Source organism: Doryrhamphus excisus, linkage group LG17, assembly GCF_037039965.1.
Source record: "Doryrhamphus excisus strain RoL-2023G ecotype Guam linkage group LG17, RoL_Dexc_Guam_v1.1, whole genome shotgun sequence".
NCBI classification, from domain to species: Eukaryota; Metazoa; Chordata; class Actinopteri; order Syngnathiformes; family Syngnathidae; genus Doryrhamphus; species Doryrhamphus excisus.
The window spans coordinates 18,475,126-18,495,796 of record NC_136373.1 but is presented as its reverse complement, the minus strand read 5'-3'; the positions used below and the strand labels follow the sequence as shown (position 1 = coordinate 18,495,796).

The 20,671-nt window shown below is 51.5% G+C and overlaps 3 protein-coding genes across 4 annotated transcripts; 2 read left to right on the top strand and 1 right to left on the bottom strand.

Moving 5' to 3' along the window:
- Positions 1-261: 261 nt before the first annotated feature.
- LOC131136620 (beta-1,4-galactosyltransferase 3) lies at positions 262-8,239 on the top strand. Its single transcript, XM_058083690.2, has 7 exons — positions 262-425; positions 2,916-4,036; positions 5,890-6,125; positions 6,226-6,413; positions 6,488-6,610; positions 6,689-6,793; positions 7,475-8,239. The coding sequence occupies exons 2-7, from the start codon at positions 3,655-3,657 to the stop codon at positions 7,668-7,670; spliced, it is 1,230 nt and encodes a 409-aa protein (XP_057939673.2). The 5' UTR covers positions 262-425; positions 2,916-3,654; the 3' UTR covers positions 7,671-8,239.
- Positions 8,240-10,644: 2,405 nt separating this feature from the next.
- Positions 10,645-13,892, bottom strand: LOC131136619 (uncharacterized). The gene is made up of 5 exons (XM_058083689.2): positions 13,687-13,892; positions 13,160-13,321; positions 12,871-13,009; positions 12,662-12,769; positions 10,645-12,219 (listed from the first exon to the last, which is right to left on the bottom strand). The coding sequence occupies exons 2-5, from the start codon at positions 13,303-13,305 to the stop codon at positions 11,374-11,376; spliced, it is 1,239 nt and encodes a 412-aa protein (XP_057939672.2). The 5' UTR covers positions 13,306-13,321; positions 13,687-13,892; the 3' UTR covers positions 10,645-11,373.
- A 791-nt stretch (positions 13,893-14,683) lies between these two features.
- lsr (lipolysis stimulated lipoprotein receptor) lies at positions 14,684-20,671 on the top strand. 2 transcript variants are annotated; one of them, XM_058083684.2, is made up of 11 exons: positions 14,684-14,880; positions 16,046-16,375; positions 16,490-16,609; positions 16,838-16,894; positions 18,045-18,191; positions 18,308-18,511; positions 18,595-18,663; positions 19,089-19,205; positions 19,480-19,771; positions 19,846-20,287; positions 20,368-20,671. In XM_058083684.2, the coding sequence occupies exons 1-11, from the start codon at positions 14,841-14,843 to the stop codon at positions 20,401-20,403; spliced, it is 1,854 nt and encodes a 617-aa protein (XP_057939667.2). In that variant the 5' UTR covers positions 14,684-14,840; the 3' UTR covers positions 20,404-20,671. The 2 variants fall into 2 exon arrangements, with proteins under 2 accessions (XP_057939667.2, XP_057939668.2); XM_058083685.2 differs by lacking the exon at positions 16,838-16,894 and having other exon boundaries at positions 14,685-14,880.

Sequence of the window (20,671 nt, the reverse complement as noted above, 5' to 3'; positions counted from 1 at the left end):
AGTGTTACAACATTTTACAAAAACCTTCTGCACATGGTTGTTATGGGGTGTACACCATGTGTGTACAATTTAGAAGGTGTATTGCAATAAGGCTGTGATATAAAAATAAGGGAAAAGGCCAAGTACCGTGGATACTTTCCGGATCCTGTATTTGGTTTATAAAAAGGAGACGGAAATGTACTTCCGGCAGTCGCGTCTGGAAGCAATTGTCCGCGATAGACGAGGGAGGAGGGTAGTGGAAGTGCAGACGTCCAGCCCCCTTCCCCAGGACGGCTGCTGCCTGCTTTAGCTGAACAAGAGGAGGAGCAGCAGCTCGACCTCCGCGGCTCCTCGTCATCCATCAGCTTCAGCCTGGAAACAAATCGCCATTTCGGGGGGAAACCCGCCACCAACTCCGTGGACTGGATTCAACCACGCATTTTGAGGTGAGAAAAAGTGAAGGAACGCCACTCGGGCTCTAACGCTAGCTTAGCCGTCTCCGTGCTAACACAGCCCGGGACTCCACAGCAGCTTGGCCGACTCGAGCTGTGGTGTCGGCGGACATGGTTGGGCTCCACGTCCGGCCATGTATTAAGACCGGCTGGGTTTGCTGGATGAAGTCTCAAATGACGACGTTTGCTTCTTCTTCCTCCGTGAAACATGTCCGGTTTGGCCAACGTCGCCTACGCTATCAATTCATCCGGAACGTCGCTTGTCAACATGACAAACCCAGCCACGTCCTGCTAAAATGCTACATAGGAACCATATACACACCATATACACCAAGTGTTTATTTCTTCTCTCCAAGTGTTTGACGTGGAAGCAAACTTTAGTGACGCCAAGCAAACTTTCCTCCAAACTTGTTCACAAAGTGAGGAACCCCCCCACAAAGAGGACGGGATCTTAACTAGTGTTTTAAAGTACTTGGCTGGAGGAAGTACTTTGGAAAATGGTCGCCGTTTTCATCATCAGATGTTTTCATTTGCATTCAATGCCTCGTTGAACCCAACAAAAGCTTTGGCCGTCATTTCCACCCAATGGTCAGGAACTACACCACTGGGGCTCAAGGGGGGGTCGGGAACCAACCAACCAACCAACCAACCAACCACATGGGCTCTTCCTGTGTTCCTATGACTCCTTTTTAAAGGGGACCTATGATGCTTTTTACACCTTTATGGCCCTTAAATGTACTTGGAATGTAGTATTCTGGTGTTAAACCATTCTGACCTACAACTGTAGTACCAATGTAGTATTGTAGCATTCAGCGTACCACAGTAGCACCCGCTGCTGGTTGAGAAGAGCAACAAGTGTTTCGGTGCCCAGCAACCAGTTGCTTTCCATCTGTATTTTTCCCCAAATGGTACCACTTTTGGGTATTGGACTTTGGGGGTGACTTGACATCCTTTCCAGGTCTTTGGAAAGGATCGGTGCAGGTCTTTGTGTGTTGTGGTCCCTGCGGTGGCCCCAAGTCATCCGTCTCCTCTGTGGTTGCGGTCGTTAGCTCAGCAAGATGCTGCCTTTGTCATGGGAGTGGATACATGCGTCTCCTCCGTGATGGGGAGGTAAAAAGGCGAGGTGGACCCGGGGGGAGAGCCTGGGAGACGTGTGCCAGCTGCAGCCGTAATGAATAAGCCGGGCTCAGGGGGGGGTTGCCATGGCAGGAAGGTTGGCACGCCTTGTTTTGCTCTGTTGCCGCTTCAGCCCTTGGCCGTGTTTGCGTATGATTCCAGTGGCCCGCTTGTACACAAACACCCGCTTCCACTGTGTTGTGTCTTCAGGACAGGTGGTGGTTGTCTGAGTGCGTCCTTCTGGCCTGGCCGCCATTTTAATAAGATGAGCCAAAAACGCATCATGGAGTTGCATTTTTGAGGTCATTTTCCCAGAGGCGTCTCTGCTGCCTTTAGGAAGTTACGTTTTCATCAGGCCGGTCTGATGTGGTCTGGGTGCCGTGTTTGGCCCTGGGCCGCTTGTTGAAGAGCCCCTTTGTTTTTGTTTTTTTTTCTGGGTGCCGTGTTTGGCCCTGGGCCACAGGTTGAAGAGCCCCTTCTTCTTTTTTTTTCTGGGTGCCGTGTTTGGCCCTGGGCTGCAGGTTGAAGAGCCCCTTCTTTTTTTTTTCTTCTGGGTGCCGTGTTTGGCCCCGGGCCGCAGGTTGAAGAGCCCCTTCTTTTTTTTTTTCTTTTTTCTGGATGCCGTGTTTGGTTCTGGGCCGCAGGTTGAAGAGCCCCTTCTTTTTTTTTTCTTTTTTCTGGGTGCCGTGTTTGGTTCTGGGCCGCAGGTTGAAGAGCCCCTTCTTTTTTTTTCTTTTTTCTGGGTGCCGTGTTTGGCCCTGGGCCGCAGGTTGAAGAGCCCCCTCTTTTTTTTTCTTTTTTCTGAGTGCCGTGTTTGGCCCTGGGCCGCAGGTTGAAGAGCCCCCTCTTGCATGGTTTGCTGTTCTTTCCTCTCCAGACCAGATTGAGTGGGATTAGGATTACCTGCGTGAGGCCGCCTCCTTTTAACGAGCGCTAATTGACGTCTAACCGGCGGCGTGTTAGCTAAAGCCGCAAGACACGACGGGGGCGGACGGAGGAGGTGAGACGAGAACCACGAGTTCATCCATCCGTTGGCCCGTCCACACGGAAGCATCCCACCGCGTCCGTTCCTTTTTCGCCGTTTGTTCCCGTCACCTTCTCTGTTTTGGCAACGCTGTTTGGGAAGTTGGTCGCTCAACTTGATGGTGACCAGGGTGGGGGGGTTTGTTCCTGACAAGGGGCGCACGGGGCCGATATGAGGGAACTATCACGTCATACCCAGAAATCCTTTTGTGGCGTAATAAAAAGTCAAGTTTACATGTTGATCTCAGAAATGTAACAAAGTGCAGCACGGGGGGGGGGGACTTGTGGTGTACCGTAGTGTAAACACACCAGACCCTTCCCCACCTTCTGTGTTTGGTCTTCCAGAGCCGAGAGAGAGAGACCAGCCCAGTTCCTGTCCATCCAGTTGGACCAGTTCCCGCTATCCACCAAGCCCCCGGGGATCGGGTCTAGCGTTGTGTGTTCAGTCAGGATGGGACAATAGCAGAGGGGAGCGACACTCCTTCCTCCTCCTCCATCCCCTCCCCCGCTCCACAGAAGCCCTCCCCCGAGCAAATAGAGTCACCCACCCGCACAGAGCCGCTCCTCCCACGCAGTCCCAGACCACCCGCCCCGCCTCCACAAGCAGTCAGGCGAGCGGCCGCTGTTGTCCCGCAAAGCGAAGCGCGCCCGCGTCGCCTTTTGTGATGGCGACTGTTGTTGCTGCCGCCGGAGCCCCCCCGAGGAGGCGACGCCAGGGAGCGCAGGAGGCGGCGTGACGATCTCACCAAGGCAGAAGGGCGCACGCCATCGCACCTCAGGAGAATGCGCTTCCCGGGGACGCAAATGGAACTCAGGGGGAGGTGAACGATCACCATGTGGCACCGCCAGCGCCGCCTCGCCACAGTCCACCATCAGGCCAAAAGTCAGCTGGGAAATATTTGGAACATACCTAACCGGAGCAAAGGAATGCTGTGACCACGGAGGAAAGTACTTTTCAAGTAGTTTTTTACCTGTGAATACTTGCTGTTTGTCCTCCTTGGTGGTCTCCGGGACTGGACGCTACCAAAAGTGCCTTCATTTTGGTTTCGCCATAAAGGATGCCCTACCAGTCGGACCTTCGTGCATGCCACGCGTGTCCAGTCCACACATAGCCGACAATCTTCATCTTAGTTTTGGAAGCAAAGCAAAGCGTCCCCGTCCCCCGTCCCCCCCCCCACGCTCCACCGTCGCCATGGGGAAGTTGCAGTCCAAATGGCGCTACCTGTTCATGTTCCTGGGCATCCAGCTGGTCGTCATGGCGCTGCTGTCCCGGGAGGGCTACCACAAGAGGGTCACCTACTTCATGCGCATCTTCCGCAAGTCGGAGGCCGCGGGGACGTCGGTTCGAAACCACACCACACCCAATGTGCCTGGAGGCGACGTCTACGCTAACCTCTCCCAGCTGTCCAAAGGTCAGAACGGTGGGGAAGTGGTTTTCTACTGTCCCAGGACCTCCCCCCTCATTGGTGAGTATGAGACCATCCTCCATGTTCTTCTTCATGTGGGGGCCAACTGCTGCTCACTGGATACGTCCCACTAGGGCTGGGCCATATGTTTAAAATATGGATTTCTTTTAAGCAGGATATCAAAAACAAGCATTCGGTTGGTATGATTTAACACCCCCACGGATCCCCACGGAGATGCAGGTGGGGGGGCTTCATAGCGGGACTGAACAGCGTAACAGATGCCGGGAAGGTTGCTGGGTAAAGACGCGACAACCAGGCTTACCTGGTCTACCTGTTCTACCAGGATCATACCCCAAACCCCGGCTCATTGGACACAGTGGGGGCACTTCATACACCGAGTGGCACTTTGCACGGATCCTCCCGGTCAGTGACGTGATGACACATGCTAACGGCATCGTCATGCTAGGTTAGCTGAGTCAGCGAAGAAAAAAATCTAACTTCAGTTGGCATTAGTTCCTCAGTAACTACTCCAAATCTATGTGCCTTAGTAACTACTAATTAGCTCCCCGGTAACTACTCTAAATGTATGTGCCTTAGTAACTACTAATTAGCTCCCCAGTAACTACTCTAAATGTATGTGCCTTAGTAACTGCTAATTAGCTCCCCAGTAACTACTCTAAATGCATGTGCCTTAGTAACTGCTAATTAGCTCCCCAGTAACTACTCTAAATGTATGTGCCTTAGTAACTACTAATTAGCTCCCCAGTAACTACTCTAAATGTATGTGCCTTAGTAACTGCTAATTAGCTCCCCAGTAACTACTCTAAATGCATGTGCCTTAGTAACTGCTAATTAGCTCCCCAGTAACTACTCTAAATGCATGTGCCTTAGTAACTACTAATTAGCTCCCCAGTAACTACTCTAAATGTATGTGCCTTAGTAACTACTAATTAGCTCCCCAGTAACTACTCTAAATGTATGTGCCTTAGTAACTACTAATTAGCTCCCCAGTAACTACTCTAAATGTATGTGCCTTAGTAACTACTAATTAGCTCCCCAGTAACTACTCTAAATGTATGTGCCTTAGTAACTACTAATTAGCTCCCCAGTAACTACTCTAAATGTATGTGCCTTAGTAACTACTAATTAGCTCCCCAGTAACTACTCTAAATGTATGTGCCTTAGTAACTACTAATTAGCTCCCCAGTAACTATCCTGAATGTATGCATCTTAGCTTCCCAGTAACTACTCTAAATGCACGTGCCTTAGTAACTACTCTCTATCTACTGGCTCCAACAAAGTGTGCTCCATGTGACCAGGCAGATGTTCCCCGAGGGAATCCCTTGGAGCGACACGGCGCTCCACGCTACATCATGTTAGCATGACACATCCTCGTCCTCCTCAGCCGCTGAGTGGAAGTTACAACATCACATAACTGCCGCGTTAGCATGTCGTCAGACCTGGTTAGCGAGCTCGGCGACATGTCGCCATCTCGCTGTGTGTACTTGTGTGTAGCTACGGACGGAGAGCGCGTACTTGTGTGTAGCTACGGACGGAGAGTGTGTACTTGTGTGTAGCTACGGACGGAGAGTGTGTACTTGTGTGTACTTGTGTGTAGCTACGGACGGAGAGTGCGTACTTGTGTGTAGCTACGGACGGAGAGTGCGTACTTGTGTGTAGCTACGGACGGAGAGTGCGTACTTGTGTGTAGCTACGGACGGAGAGTGCGTACTTGTGTGTAGCTACGGACGGAGAGTGCGTACTTGTGTGTAGCTACGGACGGAGAGTGCGTACTTGTGTGTAGCTACGGACGGAGAGTGCGTACTTGTGTGTAGCTACGGACGGAGAGTGCGTACCAGTGCGTGTCCATGGCTTGGTGAACGGCCATGCTAACCAGGTGATGTCGCACGCAGGCGGGCCCATCCACGTCACCTTCCCGTCGGGACTCACCCTGGCCGAGGTGCAGCGCTTGAATCCGCTGGTGGTGCGGGGCGGACGCTACCGGCCGCCCGACTGCGAGGCGAGGCACCGCACGGCCATCATCATACCTCACCGCCACCGCGAGCACCACCTCCGCTTCCTGCTCTACTACCTGCATCCTTTCCTGCAGCGCCAGCAGCTCAAGTACGGCATCTACGTCATCCACCAGGTCAGACGCCGATGAGTAGAAACCGAATGCCATTCAAGCCGCCGACTGGCCGGCATCTGTCCGTAGTGTTCCAAATGTTTTCCGTGTGGTTGGTGTGCAGGCGGGAAACTACACCTTCAACAGGGCCAAGCTGATGAACGCCGGTTTCCGTGAGGCCATGCGAGAGGAGGACTGGGACTGTCTCTTCTTCCACGACGTGGACCTCATCCCCGAGGACGACCGCAACCCTTACGTGTGCGAGTCCACCCCCAAGCACGCCTCCGTGGCCATGGACAAGTTTGGCTACAAGTGCGTGGTCGAGTGCGGCCCGATTGCGCGACCCCGGCACGCGGTTAACGCCCCCTTACCTTTTCACCCCACAGGCTCCCGTACAACACGTACTTCGGAGGGGTGTCGGCTCTCTCGCCCCTCCACTACCTGAAAATGAACGGCTTTCCCAACAACTACTGGGGCTGGGGGGGCGAGGACGACGACATCGGAATCAGGTGAGACGTTTGCCAAACGTGACGCTCCTCCACGTCACGCCCCCGCTCACGCCGCCATGTCGGCCTCTGGTCTTTCAGAGTGTCTTTGGCGGGAATGTACATCGCACGGCCGTCCCTGAAGGTGGGACGCTACAAGATGATCAAGCACAAGCTGGACCGGGGCAACGACGTCAACCCCAAGAGGTACGCCGCTTCCGTCTCTTTGCTGGGCCTTCCCACGACGGAAGGGCTCAAAAGAGGCGGGGCGTTCTCTCAAAATACACTGGACAGCAGCTACTTAGCTACTTAGCTACTTAGCTACTTAGCTATTTAGCTACTTAGCTACTTAGCTATTTAGCTACTTGGCTACTTAGCTACTTTCTAGTGTTTTCTCTTCTTGATCAGCAGTAGAACGTACGGTCACGACGTTTGGGATGACTCACTTTCTGACGACAAAAGATACATTTCATGCACAACTTTGACTTGGCACAAAGAATTGGTGCTTTTGTGGCCGCCGGATTAGCCGAACAACATAGCAACATAAACAACATAAAGAACAGGAGTTAATGAGCTAGCTAACAATGCTGTCATTGGGCACCCGGCAAACCTGCATCTTGTTGAGTCTTGGTAGCCAAATGGAGAGCTAGCTATCCGCTCTTCCGTCTGGGAATGACGCTGAGACGAGCGGCTAGCGACACGTCCTGTTAGCCCGCCCGATAAATATAGCCATTCATGCTAGCTGCTACAATAACAACGAGGCTGTAGCTTGGTTAATATCCTTGTAAGATATAAGATGTTTTCATCTGGAAGTTTTTGCTAACTTGTTGTTTTCCTCCTCGCCTGCCGTGGTTGCCGTGGTTGCCATGGTTTCCGTGCCGGGTCAAGGTTCAACATGCTGGCCAAGACGCGCCAGACGTGGAAGGAGGACGGGATGAACACGGTGGAGTACGAGGTTTTGTCCCGGGAGTACCTCCCCCTCTACACAAACATCACCGTCAACATCGGCACCGAGGCCGGCCTCCACCCGCCCCCCGCCCGCCCTGCCCCCACGGCCGCCCGCCCCGCCAAAGCTGGAAAGTAGTCTTTGGGTTGAAGCGCTGACTTTGGGGGTTGTAGAGAATGGACCCCGGCAAGGTAGAGGGGTGCATGCTGGAGGGGTAGCGTACCCCATGATGCTTTCACCTACGCTCGGCTTCCTGGGGGGTGGGGGTGGGGGAGGGGGGGCTGGACTCTGTGACTTTTATATGGACATTGCTGCACTCGCTGCTGAAACCTCATGATGCCTTAGAACCCCCGTGGCTCATCTCTTCCTGGGGGGGGGGTGCTTCTCACCATGTTTGTGGAGCGTGTGAAGCTGCCACTCAACGTTCCTCGCCGTGCATACGCTAGCAAGCCTGTGCTAACGTCTCATGTTCTACTTTGGTCATGATTTGGAGTGCATGAGAAAGTGACCGTGTGGTGATTAATGAAGCATATCGTACAAGACATTGGCAGCAACAGAACCAATGTTGTAATTAGGACTGCAAGATAATTACGAGGGCGTGGTGCCCCCCCCCCCGCGATAAAGCCAATAACATAGCTCTGATATCTGAGCTGACATTCCCCCCCACATGGGTGTGCAGGGTGAGCAAACCAAGCGCTTCTTTTTCCCCTGCCATCGGAGACGGCCTGGAACCCTTCAAATGCAAACGGTTAGCCAGAGACCCCCGTGGTGCCACGCCGGCTGCTCGGAGCGTGTGCCCCAATACAGTGCACCTCGCTGGGCCAGCAGGTGACTCCATCTTAGCTCTCCTCCATCGGTGTTGAGGAGCAGAAGGAAGTTCTCTCCATCTGGGGAGGGGAAGACCCTGGTGGGGGTGTCACTGGACCCTGGTGGGGGTGTCACCGGACCCTCGCTGGTTAAACCATCGAAGAGGAATTTGGAAACGCCCAGTGGGTCGGATTAAGATGCTTGGGGGGGGGGCAGCTTCCTCCCAGTTTTTGCCTTTTCCTTCAGCCTCAATGCAAGATGAGCTCAGGTTATGAATCATTCTAGGCTCTACTTTTATTTCAGGGTTTTAAAATATATCTATAGAATATCTGTATATTCTATATATACGTCATTGGCCTTTCCTGTTTGGAATGCCAACGGCTTCCTCATCTTCTTAACTTGCAGTACATATACCCATTTACCCATATACCCATTTACCCACATACCCATCTACCCACATACCCACCTACCCACATACCCATCTACCCACCTACCCACCTACCCATCTACCCACCTACCCATCTACCCACATACCCATCTACCCACATACCCATCTACCCACCTACCCACATACCCATCTAGCCCCTTCACCCCAACCCTCACGTGCAGACACACTGGAGTTTCTAACAATCTTCAGCCCCCTCCATGGCTGGAACCAAAGATGAGCACCCCCCCACCCCCCACCCCCGCTTACTTTTCTAGTCTGACTCCTCCATCCATTGCTTTGGCCTTGCAGGCTCTCATCGCTTTGTTGGAAGATGAAGCCTGCATTCTACATGCTCTATATCTACATATCCTACATCTACATACATACTGTACATCTATGTACATCTATGTACCCTACATCTACATATCCTACATCTACATACATACTGTACATCTATGTACATCTATGTACCCTACATCTACATATCCTACATCTACATACATACTGTACATCTATGTACCCTACATCTACATATCCTACATCTACATACATACTGTACATCTATGTACATCTATGTACCCTACATCTACATATCCTACATCTACATACATACTGTACATCTATGTACATCTATGTACCCTACATCTACATATCCTACATCTACACGCTGTACATCTACATACATGCTGTACATCTATGTACATCTACGTACCCTACATCTACATGGTAGATGTACGTATGCATGTTTGCAGCAAAGACAAAGTGCTTTTTTTTCTTTATGCTGGATCATTAAGTTGGTGTTTGGTTTTATTATTCTGATCATTTGTCCAGACGCCCTTGTGATACTGCAGGTTTAGTACTGGACCGGACCTGCTAGCTACTGGACCGGACCTGCTAGCTACTGGACCGGACCAGCTAGCTACTGGACCGGACCTGCTAGCTACTGGACCGGACCTGCTAGCTACTGGACCGGACCTGCTAGCTACTGGACCGGACCAGCTAGCTACTGGACCGGACCAGCTAGCTACTGGACCGGACCTGCTAGCTACTGGACCGGACCAGCTAGCTACTGGACCGGACCAGCTAGCTACTGGACCGGACCAGCTGCTGTTGGCTAGCTGGGGTCTGCCTTTGTGGGTGGGTGTGATGACATTGAGTGGCCTTAAATTGAGTAATAAACAAACTATTGCTATTGCAAAGACTCATGGTTGTTTTTCTTCTGCCATAAAAAGGTTGCCTTTAATGACGGTGAGTCATTCGATTCCCCACTAAGGTTCCCCGGGGAGCCCAATTACCGTGAGTTTTATTTACGCCTTACGTGGCTTATTTACTCTTATTCTGACTACTACTACTACAAGGGCGTGAGTCTTATGGCATTTTCTCTGATTTTATCTACTAGATTGGCAAATGTAAAGGTGACTCTATGAGTAGTATTTCATATATTCATATATTCATAAGGGCTGTAATAATGTCAAAACCCGTATTTTTTTCCCACAACTACGAAAATAGTCAATTTATTATTGATGTTGTCTCTAGAGCCCTCTAGCGGTAAAAGTTGTCATCAACGTCATGAGTGGGATGGTGATCACGTGACCTACACGTGAGGGCTAACGCTGGGACGCTCACGAGTGCGGTTATCTGAAGTTAGACCGTAGAAAACCGAGAAGATGGGAAATGACGTCACGACCAGTGTCGCCAGAATAAGAGCACAGGACTCTTTGCGCAATGAAACTACTGCAGAACAAGCAGGAATAAAATCCTTTCCGACAAGAATGGTGACCCGAGAACCGGGAACATAGACCAGATTCCTGCAGTGTTTATAACAGGCCACGAGGTGGCGGTGTCGCCGTGCAAAGGCCTTCCTCTTCCCTCTCCACGTCCTGCCTCCTCCAAGGGTGAGGAGTTTTGTTTGTCCTCCGTTGGCAGAGAATAGAATGTCTTCTTTATTATTCCATATCAACTCAAGACACAGCTTTGTGTTGTCATATTATTTTTGCTTCAATGTTTCATTTGTGTGATGGTGATTAGGAAGCCAAGATGGCTGACGATGCGTTGCCACATTGTTGCCTTATGCTTATACCATATGCTCTATGTAAGATTCCCTTTTAATACAACTCTGTATATACAATACTGTATATACTATACAGTATATTATACGGTATATTATATGGTTTATTACATGGTATATTATACGGTATATTACATGATATACTATATGGCTAAATGGAACCTAAATATATGGGTATATGAGTTTTGGTCCATAGGGCCGGGCCCTAGTGCAGACCCGTGATGACCCAAAAAGGGAACAGGTCCCACGTTGGAACCCCCACACCAAGCCGGCCGGGGAGCAGGCTTGTCAAAATGGCCGTAGTCGCATAGCAACCACTTCCAGGTGGTACACCTGTCAACATTAGCGTGCAAAACAGGAACGTCTGGAATCAGGTTGGCTCAGGCGTGGACTCCCTCGGAGGCCATCTTGTGGTCTGGGAGGCGCGAGAAAGCGTTTGGAATACCCAAACAGTATTTGAAGCCGCTCATGCTAAAACAACGCTAATATTTGCCCGAAGCGCCCGAGGCTCCGCGCGGCGTGGACTCGGCCCGCCGCCATTATGAGCTGTTAAAGGTGACGTCGTTGTACTTGACGATCTTCCCGTCCCGCGTCACCACCTCCTTCTGCTCCCATGTCTCCACCGCGCCGTTCTTCTCCTCGAAGCGCCGCACCAGCACGCGGCCGGTGGCGGGCAGGTTGCAGGGCAGGTCCCGGGTGGCGTCCCGGTACAGGCCCATCTTCAGCATGTCCTTGCTCAGGTCCAGGGCACCGGCCGGGACCAGAGCTTGGTGGTTCTTGTTGTGGACCTCCGTCCTGTGCGGGGACAGGGAGCGGAAGTGTCTGGCTCGGTGGTGGCCCACTTTCAGCTCTGGTCTTGGGGTGCGCTCCCATGCCAGCGGGGAGGGGCCCCGGTTCTCTCTTTGAAAGGGGGACGCTCCCCGTCTGGCCGGTGACAGATCTTTGTCGAACGGGGATGCTCCCCTGGGAGCCGGCGATGCCGAGCGGTTCCTCCCGGGAACGTGAGGTGAAGGCGGGTTGAGGCGGGCCACGCCCGCGGCGGCGCTCCTCATGTCCGTGATGACGCCCAGCATGGAGGCCCTGAGGGCGGGGTTGCTCTCCACCATGCGGCACACGGCCTGGCAGTAGGGCTGCTCACGCATGACCTCCCTGACCTTGGCGGGGCACACGCTGGGGGTGTGCAGGCGCACGCGAGCGCACAGCTCGGCGATGATCTTACCCATGGCCCACACGTCGGAGCGCTGGTCGCGCTGGCTGCGCCTCTGCAGCACCTCGGGGGCCGAGTAGGCCTCGTTGCCCATGTCCACGGCCGAGTTGAGGCCGCTGCGGAAGAACTTGGCCAGGCCCAGGTCGATGATGACGGCTCGGTTTGTGTCGTGTTCCACCTGGAGACGGAAGAACATGGCAGATGCTACATAGGGCTGTTATTTCATGTCTAGAGGGCTCTAATCATGCTAAAAAGTCTATTTAGTAGGTGCTAAACAGGTTTTCTATGTTGTATACATGTATATATGTCTTATTTTCTCTGCTTATGTCTATTATATTGGGTAGCAGGAGTGTAAAGGTGACTATAGGGGTGCTATTTCATGTCCAGAGGGCTCTAATCATGTTTAAAAAGTCTATTTGGAAGGTGGAGAAGAGGTTTTCTATATTGTAAATGTCTTATTTTCTCTGCTTGTGTCTACTATATTGGGTAGCAGGAGTGTAAAGGTGACTATAGGGGTGTTATTTCATGTCCAGAGGGCTCTAATCATGTTTAAAAAGTCTATTTGGAAGGTGGTTAAGTCTTAAGACCCTTCAGTCTTCCCTCCAGCAGGCTCCACTCACCATGATGTTCTCGGGCTTGAGGTCCTGATGGACGATGTCTTTGGAGTGGAGGTGCAGCAGACCCTCGCACATGCCCACGATGATCTTGCCTCTGTTGGCAGGCGTCAGCTGCAGAAGCAACGAGAAGGTTCGGGTGTGGATGGAGGGGCTTCCTACCAGGCCTGCATGGGTGCGTGGAAGCGTCTGACGGGACGACACGCTGCCGATACCTGTACTTTGGACTTGGCCGCCTTGAAGATGGTGGTCTCCAGGTCCTCTCCGAAGACGAACTCCAGCGGAATGATCCATTTCCCGTCTTTGAGGTTGATGTTGCCCAGCAGCTTGACGATGTTGGGGTGGTCAGCTTTGCTGCGGATTGAAGACACGACATGATGAGATGGCGTTTGCCTGAGCGCTCTGCCGCCGTCTCCTCCACGCCGCCGGATGAAGATATGAGGAGCTTCCATGCCAGGATGAAGATATGAGGAGCCTCCATGCAGGGATGGAGATATGACTTACTTGTACACCTCACACTCCCTCTCCAGGTCCTTCCTGCTGATCAGATGCTGTGGGACCTTCTTGATGGCGGCCCAGGTGTCCCGGTACTTCTCACGGTAGACCTTCCCGAAGCAGCCTTGCGCCAGCGTGCCGGTGGAGTACGCCATGGTGTTCCAAGGCGGGCTGAAGGGGGACACGGACAGTACCATCATATCTCTCTTGCAGTATTTCATATTGCTAGGATCTCCGCTCGTTCTTTCGCCTTTGCTGCTGCCATCTTGTTAAATTCCATGTATGTAAGTACAGTGTGTATGTAAGTATGTATGTAAGTATGTATGGTGTGTGTGTGAGTGCATAGCGGTGGTCAGACGACTACATCCAGTGTAGCGTAACAGACACATCCTCCTTTCAACTAACACCATTTTCCTACCGTTCCAAAAGAAGGCCGTTGAAGGGAAGGGAAAGGAAGGGAAGCTCAGGGAAGGGAAAGGAAGGAAAAGGAAGGGAGGCCCGCTGCATAAACCTTCCATGTTGTTCCGCTTTCTTACCGTGCGGGATGCGGAGGAAGAGCGGATGCGTCAGGTCTGAACAGGATGGCACATAGTTTGCTGGCTTTTCACACCTTTTGCCACGCCCCCTTGTGGCCTTCAGCGAAGCAGGCGGGCGTGCCCCAGCCTGACTGGAGGTCGCCGAGCACTCGGGCCAATCACATCAGCGGGAAGGCCGCGGGGCGGGGTCTGAATCAGGCGTGCCCAAAGGTTTGCCCGGTGAGGAAATATGAAAGTTACTGTATGTACTGTATGTATACTACATATATATACTACATCTATATATACAACATTGTATGTATACTTCATCTCAGCTTTCTTGTGTCGGTGAAAAACTATATTATTCAGATCAATGTCACTCTACAATTTTTTCACCCATTTTTGCATTTTTCTTTCATTTTTCAAATGTCAACTTTCTACTTAAAGACTGTAATCCTTGTATGCTTTATTTTTGTAATATTCTGACTTTATTCCAATAATATTATAAACAAGAGAACTGAAAAAGATAACACGGGCCCCTACTAACGCTACAACGTTTGATATCGGCACTGTCGATGTTTGGATCTTCCAATCTCTCATCTACGCCCCTGCACCTGCTCAGCGGTAAACATTCGCCTAAATGAAAATAAATGTCCAAATGTATCATGCTGTGGATAAACTATCGCCATGTCGACCATTCGCTTGGCAAAAGAACCGAAAGAATGTCCGTCAAACTACAGAAGAAGTTGAACATTAACAAAGAATGTTTTGCTAACCTTGATAGAACCGGGTCATACCACCTTGTTTGACACAGCAGGGGACGTCAAGTTAGGTTTCTGTCTATTTAAGTCACACAATGGAACACTGTCGCAGAAAAGAAAAGCATTTGTCCTTTTAAAGCTGTATTCTTCGTATAATTTGGGAAGCGTTGTTAAATTAGACCCAACCTGTCGAATAAAGGACATGAAAATGCCGTGTGCCACCCCGGGCATGTCCGAGCATTCACCTGCAGCGGGCTCGAGGCGTTCAGGTACTTCCCCCTTTTGCCGAAACTTGGGGCGTCAACAAAATGGAGTCGACGCTACCTGGCTGAGGGAAATACTATGCTAAACTCACCCTGAAGTTGTGTTGTTGACGTGTTTTCATTGAGAAACGACAGAAGACCTGGATGTAAGATGTTTTGGACGTTAATGATCGCCGCCGTTCTGGCAACAGGTAAGAAGAAGGCCTCGCCTTCGCCGTCATCAGGGTCAGGGTGGGTCCTCTTCCGCCTCGCTCGTCCGCCATTCTACTGTCTGTAAAATTCCTGGTTTCTCTTTCAATCTCACTCTTTTTCATCGTATTCAGCGCGGTTTGGACTGTTTTAGTGATATGACAGTCCAATGTGTGCTGAAAACTCACAAACTTGGAATAGAAGTTTGCGAATTTGAGTAGATACAGAACGTAATCATGGTTTCTGTAGAAGGTTCCATAATTCCACTGTCCTCCATGAACGTCAACAAACCAATCATCTATTTCTTTGTACAATTAATGAAAATAAGAAGGAATTTAAGGAATTAAATCAACGGAAAACACATAGCTAGCTTTCTATTAGATTTAGTTCAACTAGCCAATTAGCCTAGTCCAATGTAGCTTTGTAAATATAACATCATCTTCTTACATTGACTTGTTTGACCTCCAATATGGACATTTTTAATACTTTAATACCATACCTCCTGACAACTCATGACCATTTTGATATGTAGCTGAATATACATTTATGTACAGTATATCTTAAAGTAGAGGTTAGAAGATACAGTAGAAGAAGAAGATGGATGGATGGATGGAGGTTCCCAAGTGCGGCCTGGGGGCCCCAGAGGGCCAGCATAAAAATGTATTTTGTGGTTACACATGCCCCATAAATGACCAATATGCAACACTGTGAAATATTGTAAGAAAGAGAATGGCGGAAAAATAGGTACACGGAATAACGTGTAATCACGTCACTACTCTGAAGGTCACTGTGGTTCCCTTTGGTCAACCCTTGAACTTGAGCCTCCATAACGTCTCCCAAGCGTCTTTTGGTGGCAAAGATACCACCTATCCTCCACTCCAGTCGACAGCGGCACGGCCATATTGCCGCCGCTCACTGCTAACGAGGCAGCTGACTCGGGTGTTGATTTGACTTTCAATTTGGTTACGTTACGAGTAAAACTCAACTTGCATCACAAGGAACGGAATTCGTTCGTAACCCGAGGACGTGCTAAGCAGTGAAGCCATGAATCTGAGTGACTCATCTCCGACATGGCGGCTGACTCATGGCGGGCTCTCAGCGATACTGTGAAGACGTGATGTTTGTCATCAAGACGAAACTCATTACGTAACCTCGCTGTCCTTCCAGACTCGGCCGTGGCCGTGGTGGTCAGCACTCCTGTCAAGAGGTACGTGGTGATCCTCTTCCAGCCCGTCACCCTCACCTGCAACTTCCAGACCAGCGCCACGCAGCCCCCCGTGGTCACGTGGCGCTACAAGTCGTACTGCCGAGACCCGGTCCAGGCGGCGCTCAACCCCAGCAGCGCCGACAACATCCTGTCGCAGAACAACCCCAACTACGATCCCAACATCGAGTGCGCCGACAGCCAGCGCACGGTGCGCATCGTGGCGTCCAAGCAGGGCAACGCCGTCACTCTGGGCACCGAGTACCAGGGGCGCAAGATCAGCGTCATAAACAGTGAGTCAAGTCAGTGTGTGAGTTTTCGTACCTGGGACCCACACTGGTAAACACAGACAGACGTGCATGTGCCGAGCGAGTGCAGTCAGCGTCTGGTGGCGTGCTTTATTTCAGACGCCGACCTGAACATCGCCCAGACGGCGTGGGGCGACAGCGGCGTCTACGTGTGCTCCATCGTCTCTTCCCAGGACCTCACCGGCAACGGAGAGGACTACACCGAGCTCATAGTTTTGGGTAAACACCGTCCTTTTTCACGCTTCTGTGCTGTTCCTGGCCTTCCTCTTCGCTTTGCCTCCTCTTTCTCTCGCCCTCCCACTCCCACGCAAGCACACCGTATGGACAAAAGTGTCGAGACGCATCTTACTCCTTGTAGAAAGTCCTTTAATGTTGTGGAGCTGACGTGACGATAGAGCAATAGAGCGCACATTATGGAGTAATTGTGCCTTTATCTTTCCTTCACAGAGAGAAAGTCAAATGCTACTGACCTGCTGCCTGGCATTGACTTACTGGTTATGGAAGGTAGTACATGCCCTCTTAGCTTTGAGTGGATGAGTTGGGGTGTGTTTGGAAGCTCGGTCTCAGTCGGCAGCTGGGCGACAAGGTCCAAGCGCGGGTTTTTAACTTTTTACTTCTCGATGTGGTTCAGAAAAACAACCATGCCGTTACAACATCCTCTTAGACTACATTGCCGCTACATTCAACTTAGACAGCGCTGCGGCCAAGTTCTAACCTTTGCTTTAGAACTACTACTACTGATTGTTGGAATATTGATGCTTTTATTGCGAGTCAGTGAGGAAAGGGGAGCTCCTCCTCTGGCAGGAGCCAATCACGAGCCATCTAGCTTGTCAACCCATTAGTAATCATACGAGGCTATTACTTAGTGTAACAGTCACCTGTCAACACTTGACTCATCACACATCAACTCAACACCCATAATACCTCAGAAATATACAAACAAGTACCAATACAAGTTTAAAAAACTATATATTTAAAACTTTTTTCCATAATGCATCTGAGCAAGGCATTGATTGCAATGTCGTCAGCCTCCCTCTGCGCGCTGGGCTGCTCTGGCTCCCTCTGGTGGACCTAAAGGATGTGGACGTGGATTTGAAGGACGTAAGCTAAATTCTGACACGGACCAAAAGGCTAAAAAGTCTGAGACGGTGCCTGGGGATGATGCCTCAAAATCTTCACTTCTCCACTTCCTTCATGTCTGCCCCTCACACACATCTCCATCAGGTCATCAGGTCATCAGGTCATCAGGTCATGTCCTTATGACACCTGTCCATCATCTCTGTCGCTTGTCTGTTGAACCACAGCCTCCCGTCCTTGTTGTCTTTTGGTTCCTGGCTTTAGCTGAGCCGTCATGCGGGGCCTCGCACAAACGAGCTGGACCGGTTTGACAAAAGGAGTTGTTGATCTCGGTTGGACCGTAGACATCCGGGAGTTAGCTTAGTGGATGGTTGGTGACAAAAACAAGCTTTGTGTGTTTAAAGAAATACAAAGTGGGCGTCGTACTGGCAGACAGTAGCGCCCCCCAGTGGACACGGCTAATGAGACTTGATGGAGGTCTACCCTCTCACCTGCTGCACTTCCTGTTTTCCATCCACTTCTTCTGGAACCGTCCGAGACCCCCACGCTAACGTCACACGGTCTTCCCTCTCTTCAGATTGGCTGCTGGTGGTTGTGGTGGTGCTGGGCTTCCTGTTGCTGCTGCTGATGATTGGCATCTGCTGGTGCCAGTGTTGTCCTCACACGTGCTGCTGCTACGTCAGCTGCCCCTGCTGCCCCGACCGATGCTGCTGCCCAAGGGCACGTAAGTACCATGCAGCCTCATCGCAAACATCTTCACATCCAATTCCAAAACATCCCATAATGCTAACACCCTGTAGTCATGAAATCTATTCTAATTGTGTTTCTCTCGTCCCGCAGTCTACGAAGCGGGCAAAGCTGTGAAGAAAGGCGTAGCCAATCAGTACGCCTCCACCCTCTACGCCCCCAGCATGTACGCCCAGCCGGCGTACGCTGGCCAGCTCGTGAACCAGCCCGCCATGCCACTTCTTCCTCTGCCTAACGGAGTGGGAGTCCCGCCCCCCCATGACGGTTATGGTCGCCAATACGACGGCGCCAGCTCTGGTGGGGGGAAACAACACATGATCTGCATGGAAAAGTAGTGTGTGTTAAATATGACACGTGTGTGTGTGTGTGTGTGTGTGCAGTGGGTCAGGGCTCGCAGGTACCTCTGCTGCACGACCAAGATGGCGGCGGCGGTGGCGGCGGCGACCACAGTAAGTGAATGGAATGAGACTATTTGTACACTGGAAGCAATAGGATGGATCTGGTTCAGGGATTTTTCACATTTCAGCATCCGACTGGCAGAAGTCCTTTTTCTCAAAGTAAGATTCAATATTAATAAACACAATATTTTCATAGTTGCAGCATAAAACACCTAAAACAGTATTGGAGTCGTCACCTTTACACTCCTAATATAGTAATATACGTAATATAGTCAACATGATCAGCAATAATAACTCAGTGTTGGCATTGGGAAGGTGTCTTGTTCTTGTTCTTATTCGAAAGAGAAGAATCGGTTTGAAACCCTGTGGGGAAGATGGCCAAAATAAGCAGCCATTAATGTACCACTTCCACACTGAATAATATGCCATGGTTCTCCTTTAGCTTTGGTCTTACGGTCTGTTGTGTTTGTGGCCAGCTCGGAGTGGATATCGCATCCAGGTGGACCCCGATGGAAACGCCACGCGTGCCATCTACTACATGGAGCGAGAACTGGCCAACCTGGACCCAGCCAGACCTGCCAACTACAATCGCTGTGAGTGACTTTAATGATTGAGTCTGTAGATGCCATTCAGTCCACACCTGAGTCTCCCATAGCAGCCGGGTGCATGGTCCCCAGAAGCACCTGGCTTCATCAGTTATTGTCCTGTGGGGGTAGGTCCCCTAAACATGCAGGGGCTGGTCCGCTTGGGGACCCCAACCCTCAGCTCCACTGGTCACGCTGTAGTCGTTAAAGAGCCATGCTTAGCTGGTCACCGTGGGCGAACCCTGACATAGAAAGTTTCCATGCTGCGTGTTGCTCCTCCCAGTGGACAACGTGAGCGAGGTCACGTCGCTGCACGACAGCGCGGACGCGCGAGGCCGTGGCCCTCGCTCCCAGCCGCCGCCGCTGGCCACCGTCTTCGACGAGGACGAGGCCATGAGCACCATCAGCAGCGTGTCGCAGCACATCCACCGCCGCGACGACCCCCCGCGCCGGGGTTACATGGGGGACCGCGCGCGCGCCCGCTCCATGGACAACCTGGACGACATCGGACGCCGCTATGGCCGTGACGACTACCCGCCTCACCGCCGCCCAGACGAGCCCAGAGGAAGGCGAGGGTGAGTCGTTGCTCTTTGCGTGTGGAAGTGGTCTCTGTGTAGAAATCATGGACTTGCATGCCCTGCCCCCTTAGCTCGGATGACGAGTGGAGTAGCAGCGGCCGCACCGGCTACGGCCGAGACTTTGACGAGCGCCGACGCCGTGACTATTCCCCTGACGATCGGCGAAGAGGAGGAGGGGGAGGATACGGGGCCCTGCCAGGAAGGCGGAGCCGCAGCCGTGACGACCTGATGGACCTCGAGAGGGACCGCCGGCCTGGCGGCGGACGCGACAGGCGAGACGACTACGACGACAGCTTCCTGCGGGAGGCCATGGAGAGGAAGAGGCTGGGCGAGCAGCAGAGGGCGCGCAGCCGCGACCGGCTGGGCAGCGAGGAGGCGAGCAGGGCACCGCGCGGGCCCCCACCCCTGCCTCTCAACCCCCCCTCCGGACCCAGCAGCCACCTGCAGCCTCTTCCGCCGCCGTACAGCGACGATGAGAGCGTGACGTCGTCCAAGAAAAGCAACCTGCGCAAGGTGAGTGGCGGCAGGACCAACTGAGCTCTGATTGGACAGGAGAGTCCTCGCTCACTCGTGTTTGTGTTGTCCCTTTCCAGAACGGAGCCGTCAGTCGTGAGAGCCTCGTGGTGTAATGGACCGCTGCAACTTGGTAACCCCCCCAACCCCAAAAAAAGCTAAATATTAAGATTGTACAAACCATTTGTTGTATGTTTTTAAACCTAATTCCATTTGAATAGAAGATGCATGTAGTATGTATGTGTTTTTAAACCTAATTCCATTTGAATAGAAGATGCATGTAGTATGTATGTGTTTTTAAACCTAATTCCATTTGAATAGAAGATGCATGTAGTATGTATGTGTTTTTAAACCTAATTCCATTTGAATAGAAGATGCATGTAG

Excerpts from the sequence above, each read along its gene's own strand:
- LOC131136620 (XM_058083690.2), top strand. The coding sequence starts at position 3,655 with ATGCCACGCGTGTCCAGTCCACACATAGCCGACAATCTTCATCTTAGT. Across the intron at positions 4,037-5,889 it reads CAGGACCTCCCCCCTCATTG|GCGGGCCCATCCACGTCACC; the intron begins GTGAGTATGAGA and ends TGTCGCACGCAG. Across the intron at positions 6,414-6,487 it reads ATGGACAAGTTTGGCTACAA|GCTCCCGTACAACACGTACT; the intron begins GTGCGTGGTCGA and ends TTCACCCCACAG.
- LOC131136619 (XM_058083689.2), bottom strand. The coding sequence starts at position 13,305 with ATGGCGTACTCCACCGGCACGCTGGCGCAAGGCTGCTTCGGGAAGGTC. Across the intron at positions 13,010-13,159 it reads AGGGAGTGTGAGGTGTACAA|CAAAGCTGACCACCCCAACA; the intron begins GTAAGTCATATC and ends TTCAATCCGCAG. Across the intron at positions 12,770-12,870 it reads CGGCCAAGTCCAAAGTACAG|CTGACGCCTGCCAACAGAGG; the intron begins GTATCGGCAGCG and ends TTGCTTCTGCAG.
- lsr (XM_058083684.2), top strand. The coding sequence starts at position 14,841 with ATGTTTTGGACGTTAATGATCGCCGCCGTTCTGGCAACAG. Across the intron at positions 18,512-18,594 it reads ATACGACGGCGCCAGCTCTG|TGGGTCAGGGCTCGCAGGTA; the intron begins GTGGGGGGAAAC and ends GTGTGTGTGCAG. Across the intron at positions 18,664-19,088 it reads CGGTGGCGGCGGCGACCACA|CTCGGAGTGGATATCGCATC; the intron begins GTAAGTGAATGG and ends GTTTGTGGCCAG.